This window comes from Anolis sagrei, chromosome 1 (genome assembly GCF_037176765.1).
Source record: "Anolis sagrei isolate rAnoSag1 chromosome 1, rAnoSag1.mat, whole genome shotgun sequence".
In the NCBI taxonomy this organism is placed as follows: domain Eukaryota; kingdom Metazoa; phylum Chordata; class Lepidosauria; order Squamata; family Dactyloidae; genus Anolis; species Anolis sagrei.
In genome coordinates, this window is record NC_090021.1 from 56,520,356 (window position 1) to 56,532,520 (window position 12,165).

General features: G+C 36.0%; 1 protein-coding gene across 11 annotated transcripts in view; it reads left to right on the forward strand.

The window, feature by feature from the left end:
- RGS7 (regulator of G protein signaling 7) overlaps positions 1–12,165 on the forward strand; it is a 207,325-nt gene that overhangs the window by 183,146 nt on the left and 12,014 nt on the right. For all 11 annotated transcript variants that reach the window (XM_067464781.1, XM_067464794.1, XM_067464785.1 and 8 more), the window contains 7 exons: positions 1,043–1,119; positions 1,223–1,304; positions 5,270–5,344; positions 7,016–7,114; positions 8,656–8,717; positions 10,416–10,526; positions 11,422–11,547. In XM_067464781.1, coding sequence (XP_067320882.1) covers positions 1,043–1,119; positions 1,223–1,304; positions 5,270–5,344; positions 7,016–7,114; positions 8,656–8,717; positions 10,416–10,526; positions 11,422–11,547 — 632 coding nt within the window. The remainder of the gene's footprint in view (positions 1–1,042; positions 1,120–1,222; positions 1,305–5,269; positions 5,345–7,015; positions 7,115–8,655; positions 8,718–10,415; positions 10,527–11,421; positions 11,548–12,165) is intronic.

Sequence of the window (12,165 nt, forward strand, 5' to 3'; positions counted from 1 at the left end):
CTAGTATTTGGCTACACTTCGCCCAAGATTTCTAGCACCAGTTTCATGTCTGATTCACTTTAGCTGGTTAAGAGGAGGCTTGCAATGAAATCCTATGCATGCTTTATTCAGAAGTAAGTCCTGCTGTGTTCAGTGGAGCTTACTGCCAGGTACGTATGCACAGAATTTCAATGAAAGTGAGCAGGCGGATGTTCTATTCAGGCCAAATGCAGAAGGGCATTTAGCCTGAATTATCTGGTGCTTTCTTTACTGCACTGTTAATTTATAAGTTTTCCCACATGTCATGCCAGAATCTAAAAATGTTGTATTTATTTATATACAGGTTTTTTTCTTAGAAAGGTTCTGGTATGCTTGAAACCAGAGAAGCATAGAAGTACTGAATATTTCTTGGAAGTGGATCAATAAGTGAAAACAACATGTATGTTTTAGTTTTTAAATGTAGAGATGATTTGTGAGGGAAAACCACTTGTTGACATAAAAAACTAATGCACTTACTCAGCTATCCTTGTAAACATGGAGGTTCCATTGTCCATAGATAACTTTTCCATAAGCAGAAACAATGCCCCATCCAGTCAACTGGGTTGAAAAGGTAGGGTGTATGGAATGGAATGGAATGGAAAGGAAACTGAGAATACAAGGGTCTTTGGAATGGGTCATTTCTATGAACAAAGGCCCTTATGATCATATCAAAACCCATTAATAGAAATCTTTCCTTATTAAAAAAACCCCAGTTATAGTAATTTAAGTCTGTACAAACAAAACAAGTTCAGATACATTCATTTTAGGAAGATTTGAAGTTCTTCAAGGCTCCCTTCCAAAGCTCTCTTCCCTATTCCGTTAAATGTGGCGCCTGAAAAAGAATGAACACCCACTCCTTCAAATAATCAGCAAACAACTTTCATAGGCCATAGCAGGAGTATAGAATGTGGATCAATGATAATGTCAAGTTACAGCCAGTCAATGGAACAGTCTCTCTGAAAAGCCAGTAGGGAATTTTGAAAAAGCTTCCCTAGAAACTTGCTAATATGTGGTATGTTTTCAGGAGAGCTTGGCCAGGTTACAGCGAGCATTTGCACGGAAATGGGAGTTTATTTTTATGCAAGCAGAAGCACAAGCAAAGTGAGTTCCACTGATGTTTTGTTGCTGGATTTGTCACCTGCTTTCTTAAGAGGTATTTCAATTTACATCTTTTATGTTGCATATTTGACCTCATCATCAACAGAGTGGACAAGAAAAGGGACAAGATAGAGAGGAAAATCCTCGATAGCCAGGAGAGAGCATTTTGGGATGTGCATCGACCAGTGGTATGTAAATTAATGAATCTTTTAAAGCAATTTAAGATTTGGGTTATTTTATATTGGATCATCAGCTAGTACAAGTTGAACATTTCTCATTGAAAATTCTGAAATCCAAAATGTGAATTTGACCCCATGAATGGCTATAATAGTGACACCTTTGTGTTTTGATGGTTTACTATAAACAATTATTTAAAATATTATATATAAAATTATCTTCAGGCTAGATATATAAAGTGTGTATGACAAAACATCAATTCTGGGTATAGACTTGGGTCACTTCTCCAAGATACCTCTTTATGTATATGCAAATATTTCAAAATCTCAAAAGCCCAAGTTCTGAAACACTTTTGGTTACAAGTGTTTTGGCTCAGGGAGACTCTACTTGTAACTTCAGGCGGTCCTCAGAGTACGTACAAGATAGGTTCTATAGTTGAATTTGTATGTAAGTTAGAGGGTACATTTTTAAGTGTCACTTGAGCCATTTCTTTTAGTTTTGGATAGCATAGAGAAGAGTTAACATTCATTTCATTTTATTGTTTCCTTGTCAACCCAAAATGTTCAAAATCCAATTGTCACAGGGACAGAAAATGAGATGAAATCTTCTGAACAGGGGTACAGACAGCTTTCTCGACCTCAATAATGTCCAGCCATGCAAAAGGGAGCTTGTTGGTTGCCCCTGGGGAGGGGTGGGTGGTGCTCCCTTTTCCTGCACCTGTGAGTGAGGGGTGAGAGAGTGCCATCAATTCCTAGGGCTGTCAACAAATTCCTTTGCCCTTCCTCTCCAGCTCCTGTCAAAGGGCGAGGGAGGCTGGCAAAAGGTCTTTCATTCTTTGCCTCTAGCCCCTGTTAGGGGGTATGGGAGACTGGCTACAAGCCCCCCTTCCTCTCCAGCAAAGGCTCTAGTGGAGGGCATGGGAGGATGGCAAAAGGCTCCTTGACTTGCCTTAAGCCACAGCTGTAGAGAAAGGGAGAGTGATACGGGTCACAGACTCCCTGGTCTTTCTAGGGAGGGAGTTTCAGAGCAGCTATCAAAAACTCTGATGCTACCAAAGCAGCTTAAGAGAGTGATGGGACAGGTGACTTCATCACACTGTGCTACGAAAAATGTGGGAAAATGAAAGAAATCATCTTCTTTGTGTGAGATTCCGTTTTTAAAGAAGATAGAGAATTTGCATACCTCCATCACACAGAATTGCCTCCTCCTGCCTCTAGATCAATCATTTGTAGACAGAAGGCGGACACTGCTTCTCTGGGCTCATCTCCTTACTCTGAAGGAGACACAAGGCATCATTCTTAAGGCAGACATCACTTATCTGGGCTCCTTTCCCTCCCAATCTGTCATGCAGGATTATCCAAATAAAAACAAAGCATACTGTACAGTACAGTTAATATCTGCAAACATGATAGACATTAATCTCTCTCCAAACTTTTAATATAGTTAGCTTATATAAGAGCAGTGCAGGTGGCTATGTGTCAAGAGTCTTTACTCTGTGTAAGGTATATAAACACAATGGATTTCCTGGTGTGCTCATGTCATGCACAGTATGTTTCAGAAATTGTGTGGCTTCAGGGTATGATAATCTTATCACCCTTCTGTATTTTGAAGAATGCAAATAACAGTCATCATTTCAACAGAAACACAGCCAGAGCCAAGTGGAAGTGCTCATTATTGTGTATTGTTTTACAAACCTATTTAATAATTTCAGGTTTTTTTAATGTCAGGAGCGATTTGAGAAACTGCAAGTTGCTTCTGGTGTGAAATAATTGGCTCTGCAAGGATGTTGCCGAGGGGACACCCAGGTGTTTGATATTTTACCATCCTTGTGGGAGGCTTATCTCATGTCCATGCATGCAGAGCTGGAGCTGACAGAGGGAGCTCAACCTGCTCTCCCTGGATTTGAACTGCTAACCTATCAGTCAGCAATCCTTCCAGTACAAGGGTTTATCCCACTGTGCCACTGGGGGTGCCTATAATTTCAGTTGATTACAGAGAATAGAGGTTAAGTATGGCTTATCCAAAATGATTGAGACTAGTATTATTTTGGAATTGTTTATTAATTTATTTAGGAATGCTTGGATTTTAATATATGTACATACTGAGATATCTTGGAGATGAAACCCAAGTCTAAATACAACCTTCATTAACATTTAATATATGTGTATATCTCATATGTGTAGTCTTAAGGTATTTTTATACAATATTTATAATAAATTTATGCATGAAACAAAATTTGTGTACACTGGATTGTCAGGATGCTAAAGAGCTGGTAGACCAGTAGACTGCCACAGTTTCTTGTTTTACTTGCTTTTTGTAACTAAGTGGAATGCTGTTATACTCTCTGCTGTTAGAGAAATACAATCTGTTGTCCTATTTGTTCTCTGTTTGTTATAGAAACAAAATACATTTTATTCTTCACCAAAAAAAAAAAAAAAACCCAGAGCAAATGTGTCACTAACTTGGCTACCTATTTGGATTTTTTTTAATTTGAAGAATTTGGGGATTCCAGATCATTTATGTTCAATGTGCAATAAGTTTGTCAATCATGTTCAGAATATTTCACCTCACTTTTTGTCTTTATGCTACTTGGATTTCAAAAAATGTGGCTTGTTGTGAAAATAAGGATTGGTGATTAAGCTTACATTGAGACACCTGATAACTCTTTCAGAGATGAATTTCTTTTCTGATAGCTAGATATCCAGAAAGTTACTAACAGTCTTGGTAGACAAAGATACAAACAGCCTATAGTTAACCAGACTAAGATGGTGCATTTAAAGGGGGGGGGGGTCCACAAGAAAGTATATCTGGTGTTAATTGTGCCTTATTATTATGCCAAAGGAGATACTAAGCTGAAATCTAAACACAGCCAGTGTGTGACATTCTCCCACAGTGTATCTAAATTAGTTTGAGAAATATTTGCATGAAACACTAGCTTAGAAAAAAAGTTAAGATGTGAAGAGTTAATTTAAGAACTCATTTATGAGAGAAACACTTTATTGGAGGAGGGACTGATGAATTAATAGCCATATGTTCATCCATTGTGAGAAAAGGTACCTGGAATTATCTGGTGGAGACAGTGATTGTTAGCATCTGTAGTTGTTTGCAGTCCTACCTCAAAAATAAAACAGAACTAAATATTTTCTTATGGGAGTTTTTAAACATATTCAATATATTATCCCATGTTAGGATTTCTTTGCAAAATGTAATTTTTCAAAGCTAACTTTGATCTCCAAAAAGATTTTTTTGCATAAAAACCTAATATTTTCATGCAAAATACTTTAACAATTTATTGTTTTATGTATACATTTTCATTTTTTCTTTGAAAAAAGCATGTTATGCAAATGACATTTGATGAAACAGTTTGAAATGTGAAGAATCTCACAATAGTTGGCATTTTTCATAATCTTGTCGAGGAAAATAAAATTTATGGGTATACTTTTTTACTTCCAGTATGCACACAGTGCAAGCTACATATTCAACGCTTCTATGTAGTATAAACCAGAAAATACTCATATGTCCTGTATTATTGATTTCTTAAGTGTTAATCTAGCAAAGGGGTGGAGGACCTGTGGACTCAAGATACTGTCTTCTATCAGAGACAGAGACTATGACAAAGGCAAATGTGCTTTGTAGTGTCTTCCATCAACAATTCTACTGGACTTTGTAAGTGAGAAGGATTTGTTTGCTAGGACATCATCTTGGGGTTTTTTTAAAAAAAAAAACTTCTAGAGATGACTTGGTTTTGAGGATCACTTATGCTGTAACTGCAATTTTATAAATATTTACCTTGAAGAAAGGCCCATTATTCAGTGGAGCTTACTTTCAAATAAGTAAGCTCCACTGAATTGCCAAAGAAGAGGACAAGAACATAAAAGTAAACATTGCTGTTGTCTGAAATCTAACTTCTTTAGCTGAACGTCTTATATAAGTTATCATAGTTATCATATGTTTTTATTTTTTTTATTTTTTTTAGCCTGGATGTGTAAATACTACTGAAGTGGATATTAAAAAGTCATCTAGAATGAGAAATCCTCACAAAACAAGAAAGGTATATATTAAGATTTTTCAAATATTATATTATACTGATGATACACTGTAAAAAAATCTTTTCCATAGAGTAAAGTCCTTGTAATATTCTGGACACACGTAGTCTTATTATTTCTAAAAGGGAAGTGAGTATCACTTGACTCTTGACTTATTCAATAGCAAAACTTCTTACAACCTGTATTTTCTTATGAACTTCTTAGACAATGAAAAGAAGCAGCAGTTTTTTTACATGTAACAAATTGTCGGGTCTTGCTTATTGTTTAATATCAACATTTTAATACTTAACCATGCTGTCTTTAAAACTTACATATGGTATATTATATAAGAACTACACAGACCATCCATACTGCACAATTATAGCAGTTCGACACTATTTTAACTGCTATGGCTCCATCCTGTGGAATCTTGGAATTTGTAGCTAGTTATTTCACCATAGCTCTATGGCAGAGAAGGGTACAAATCCTAAAATTCCATAGCATTGAGCCATGGCACTTAATGTTTTATAATTTTGCATTGTGAATACAGCCATAGGTAACTGTATGTGATCTAAGATAATCTCAAGTGGAGCATGTTACACTATCACCATTGTTAAAATAAGGTTTACCTGCCCGTCTGGCCAACTTTAGATCTGATAGAAGTGTCATTACATCATTCATGCCAACAATCAAAAGGATTTAAGCTGTTCCTGGGATAGAACATGCCTTTTGAACTGAAAGATCATTTATCTATGACTCAACCATAAGGTCTATCCTGCTCATCGAAAGTAGAATGATGTATTTAATGGACATTAACACCACATAAGAGTAGGGCATTTTGGGTTGCCTGGCAGGGATGCAATAATCCTTTTAGTTGTGATATGTCTGAAAAAAATAGCTTTCCTGGGATCAGAAACCTAAAGCATGATTCTATGTTATATTTCTAGTTCTATGATTATTTAATGTCATACATGGTAATTTAAAATATTGAGCTTAGTCTTATCAAATTAATAAGCTAACATCTCAACAAGTTAATTTATTGGTTAAATCTGTATATCAGTTTTCCATCAATTATTCTCAATGCAATCATGCAATTATATGCACAATCAGGGCTATGTACACCAGACGGTTTAGTTCATGCCAAATCCAGGGCTATTTGATGGCCCAGGAGCACATATGTTCTGCTGAATTGGCTAACATCTTTCTTTTTCCATGATGCTGCCACTCCAAGCTAGTTATAGAGCTCATTGCTGCTAGCTGTTTCTGGTTCCTTTGCTAATACTAGAAGGAGCATAACCAGGAACAAGGAGGGGAGTTGACCTGACATCAGCAGCTTTATCCCTAATGACCAGGAGCTTGGACAGAGCTTTAAGGGCAGCTATCATTTGCTGTATCAGTGACATGGCCAATGAGTACAGGGAACTGGTAATAACACCAGGGATGGACCAAATCAGGCTGATCCTACCATCCAGATACAATACTCTGGAGTTTCCAGCAAACCCTGGAACATCCAACAACTTTGCCCAAAACATGACAAGGCCAGTTTAGACAAACAAAAACCCAGCAATACTCACCAGAAGTCATGGGACAGCCAGCAATCCATTCATGGCAAATCCATATTATTGTGGATAATTCCCCAGCATACCTAAACAGAGAAAATGGTTATCAAGATAATTTCTCTTTTTGTATTGGTGTAGTCTGTCTATGGATTACAGAATGACATCCGAAGTCATAGTCCTACACATACACCAGCGCCAGAAAGTAAACCACCCACAGAAGAGGAATTGCATGAAGAGGTTTGTGGTGCTATAGCTGTCTTGTCAATTAGATGATGTTTGACTTCCTATCAAAATTAAACTTTGAATCAAATCGTAATGAATGCAGGTATAGTCATCACATTTTATTATATTATTTTAAGTGACAGAAAGAAAGTGAAATCTTGGCTTTAGGATCAAGCCTTCAGAGAATAATTTTAGTGCAATAGATGAATACGGAATATGTGCAATGACTACTGGAACGGCCCCAGACTATTATTGTGGAGGGCATGGTTTTAATAGCAGATGTAATGTTTGTAAATGTTTTAATGTGTTTTAAGTTTTAATTTCAATTCAAATGTTTATTTTAATTGTATGTTGTTCTTAAGGCATTGTTTATGTGTAAGCTGCCTTGAGTCCTCTTCAGGGTTTAGACGGGTGTGATATAAATATAGTAAATAAAATAAAAAATTAATCAAATCTCTAGAATGAGCTTAAAATATCAGATGCAGGCAATGCATTTTTTCAATTTCATCACAAGGAATTCAGATCTTATGTCAATCGGAATTAACTTGAGGACACATCAGCTTTTTTTGTAGATAGGTTTGCACAGGTTCTGTTAAGAGAGGAGCCTGTGATGAAAGGCATGAACTAAATATTTAAGTGTGGCCTAAGTGTCTGTTCCTCCTTTATCTCATCAATAAACTCACTAGATATAGTCTTAAGTTAATATTCTTTCAGGTGTAGATAAGTTAATCCATTTTTACATGGTAGGTCTATTGTAAGGATTATTTCTTAGGAGTGGAGTATTTTGGGCACTAGAAAGGACTAATAGGTGTATTGTACACAGAATTTAGAAAAAGTCTCTGCAGGATCCCTTTCACACTACTGAATTATAGTGCTATGATTTCAGCTCTAGTGTCTCACCAAATTACAAATCCTTGGATTCCACAGGATGAAGTCATTGCCATCAAAGTGGAGCCATGGTGCTGTAATAGTGTAATGTTAAAGGTTTCCCCATTTATAGAGGAATTCAATGCACTTGAGGGTACTTTAGAATTTCAACGGTGCTTAGGAGTATGACACAGTCAGTCTGATACCCCAAGTGATTTCAGTGGGAGAGGTTTTAGCAAATAGCATAATGCAGAGGATTTATTTAATTTGCTTTCACTCATACTGTTACATTTTCGATACAGAATGATAGCGAGGTGTTCTGAACAGAAATGACTCAAGGATAAGTAGATGTGAGTCCTACTAGTTTCAGTGCTGTAATGAAACAGGCAGTCATAATAATATACAACCATATGAACTTGAATGCAATGTTCCTCTTCAGTCTGATGGTTCTGGATTGCATTTATTAGACTGAATGGTACCTTCAGTTGATTTGATCCATTTTTTTTGTATTGTCAGTAGATTGTTCTTAACCCCATAAACAAGGTCATTGTACTTAGCCTGTAGTTCCAAAGCAGGCTTTTCATTTTTATTAAGGAATATTGTGTTGTATATGTTCCAAACTTAAGAATAAATTTTCAAAAAGGTTGGGCAATTATTTTGTTTATCTCATCTTATTTTGCATTTTGTAGATAAAGTATTGGCAAGTACAGCTAGATAGACATCGATTAAAAATGTCCAAGGTTGCAGAGAGGTATGTATGTTGCCATTTAAAAATATATATATAGATCATGATTGTCTTTAGGTTTGTTGCAGATTCTTTTGACACAAGGGTAAGAATGGAAAGAATGTTTGAAAATATTTATAAAATATTTTTGAAAATAAAGATACTTTCATAAGAAGAATCTCAAAATGATGAGAATCTTCACAGTTCTAGACATATTACATGCAGAATTCACATGTGGTTGTTTTAAGACAGAATACGGCATTTTCATCACAGAAATATTAATCTGTAAGCAGAAAACACTGTAATTGACCATTTTTCTCCATAAAATTAATATAGGGTTATTTTGAAAGAAAACAGCATTTTCTATACAGCAATTAATATTTCTGTTTTTAAATGTTGATTTCCCATGCAAGAATGGCTGTTTTCTGCACAAAACAATAATGTGCAAATTTTTGCCTAAATTTTTGCCTTTCTCTCCAATTATTTGCCACTACCTTCAGGGGGAAAAACGTAGTGAAGTAATATACCAGAGGTAGTGGATTTCACAACTAGCTTTCAATGGATAGGTGTGTTCTGTATCCTATCTTTCTTCTAGTAAGGGATCCAAAGATAAAACAAGATACAATTAAAAACCGATGTGAGAAAAGTCAAATAAATGAATAAAACTAGTTATTACATAAGCAAACACAAAATTTAAAACAGTATAAAATGATTTTAAAAACATAACAAAAAGAAATTAAAATTCACCCTCCCTCCATTAAAAGCCCTCAAATTTATGTTTAAATTTGAAAAAGGGCTTTTGCTGCTGGAATAAGGAGAGCAAAGACTGGGTCTGCCTAGCTTCCCATGGGTGGGAATTCCAGTAGTTTCCAAAAAAGGCCATCTTTTTTATCTTCACCAAACAAGCCTGGGTGTGATGGGACCGTGAACAGCCCTTCTCCAAACATTTTAAAACTCAGGCAGGATCATTTAAGTAGATGCAGTCTTTCAAATAGTCTGAACCTAAGCTATAGATCTCTACAACCACTTTGAATTCTGCCTGGCAATGAACCATTACTTAGTGAAGCTGGTCTGACAAAGGATTTATATGCTTCCAGTAACTGATCTAACTTCAGATCACACCTAAAAGGCCATTGCCAATCACACGGGGAATTTTCTTTATCTTTAAAATCTCAATGATTACATGCAATGGGGTTGTTATTTTCTATCTGTAACCACAGTGCAAGAGCCAGAGTGGTACACTGGCTTGGGTGTTGAATTGCAACTCTGGAGACCAAAGTTTGAATCTCTGCTTGACCATGGATATGTAGTGGGTGACCCAATCTGTTAGCCTCAGAAGAAGGTAATGGCAGACTTTCTCTGTGTAAGTCTTGCCAAGAAAACATCATGGTAGGTTTCCTTGAAGTTGTCATAAGGTAAAAGTCACTTGAAGACACAAAACCATAAATTAACACCAGTAGCAGAGAGAGAGAGAGAGAGAGAGAGAGAGAGAGAGAGAGAGAGAAAGAAATCAGTCCATGCCCTGAAGACATATTAGAAGGCAGGCTAATTTGGTCCACTCTCTTCTCTCCTCTTGGTGACAGGCAAATCAACAAAAAAGCTGGATGTGATTGAAAACTGCTTTTTAAAGCATCAAGTATAGTTTGACCCTTACCTATGAAAATAAAGTAGAAAAGTAATAATAACAAGCATGTCAAAAAGCATCAGATGATTTTGTTTTTCTAGCCTATTAACCTATACTGAACAGTACGTGGAATACGATCCCTTTCTGGTGCCACCAGATCCATCCAACCCTTGGTTGTCAGATGATGCTACCTTCTGGGAAGCTGAAGTCAGGTATGCTTTATGTCATTTTGTTTCTAGTAACCAGAAACTACATTTATCTAGCATCTGCCAAGCACCATGGGTGCCAGTTAACCAAGTATACTCTGTGTGTGCCATATATATCTTTTTGTAAAAATATATTTTTGCTTTCTCTATTACTGAAGAAAAAAGTACTGTCTTTATATGCTTTCATAAATACAAGAAAACTCATGCATGCTATTTGACAATTTTTGATGTTTTTGCTAGATCTGTGGATATGTTATGATACCCTTTCTTTATCACAGATGAGGAAATGTATCATTACATCCCAAGTTTGTACCACATATTTTCACATATTCTGAAATTATATTGGGGAGAATCATAGCTCATACAGAAAACCCAAGATTAAGCCCTTCACTCTAAAGTAGTGCAACACCATTTGTAATCCCTAAGAGTTTCTGTTAGTTAGCACTAAACCAAATGGAACTATAATTTAAATCTATCTGTATCCATCATTTCACAATACAACCATTATATTCCAAAAATAAATAAAACAATAAAAGAAACATATACCTCTGATATGTTAGACCTATTTACTTCAAATTGGAATGATATAAAGGATTTTTTAAAAGTCACATTTGATGTAATTCTTAGATTAATTTAATACAATTTAAAATAATAACATTAACAAAGGTAGCTGTACAAAAACGCAATAGTAATAACAAATGTATAACGAATTGTGACAATTCAATAAAAATTATTTTTAAAAAAGGTTCAACAAAGTTCTTTATTAATAAAAACAAACAGGTACTTCAAAAAAAAAAAACCAAAGGTAGTAAAAAGAAGAATGTCAGTTGGTGCATAACTGTTCAAAGAAATTCAACAAACATGTTTTAACTCTCTGTGTAACTTTTTCTTGCATTCTCAGTAAAGAACCACACCAGCAAAGAGTAAAGCGATGGGGATTCAGCATGGATGAAGCCCTGAAAGATCCAGTGGGAAGAGAACAATTCCTCAAATTTTTGGAGTCTGAATTCAGTTCAGAAAATTTAAGGTAAGATCCTAACTGCATCCACTAACACTGGAGATGCCCAGAGAATATTGGGACAGAGGTCTGCAGAGGTTAAACACAGTTGCTGTAAAGCAAAGGTTCTTTGCTATCATCTACAAAAGCAGTGCAACTTTTAAAGGGAAATTTATCAGCTAAATCCCTTAGCTGGGCAATATAAGCATAAAGTGCTGTGTGATCTTCACAGAAGAATTCTTCAGTCCATTCGAGTCTACATCTTGTTTATGTCTCCAGTCTGTTTCAACAAATTCATGAAATAATTCTTAAGCAATACTCTAGAAAGGTCTAAAATCCATGGATCATCATTCAACCAACACAAAGCATTACATACACACCAAGGTTCTCAGCCTTCCTCAATTCCCAGTTCTGGAGATATCTAGAACAACATTTGGCCCTCTGTCCAGGGTGCTTTGATTGTGGTTCTCCTGAATGGCAGGGGGTTGGACTAGATTACCCATGTGTCTCTTCCAACTCTATTACTTTATGATTCTATGTGCAAAAATGGTATGTGTCTGGATGCGGAAATGAGCACCTGAACATATGTAAGCACCAGTTCTTGGGATGCTGTCAGCAGTTCTTGGAATGTTATCACAGAAGGGATTT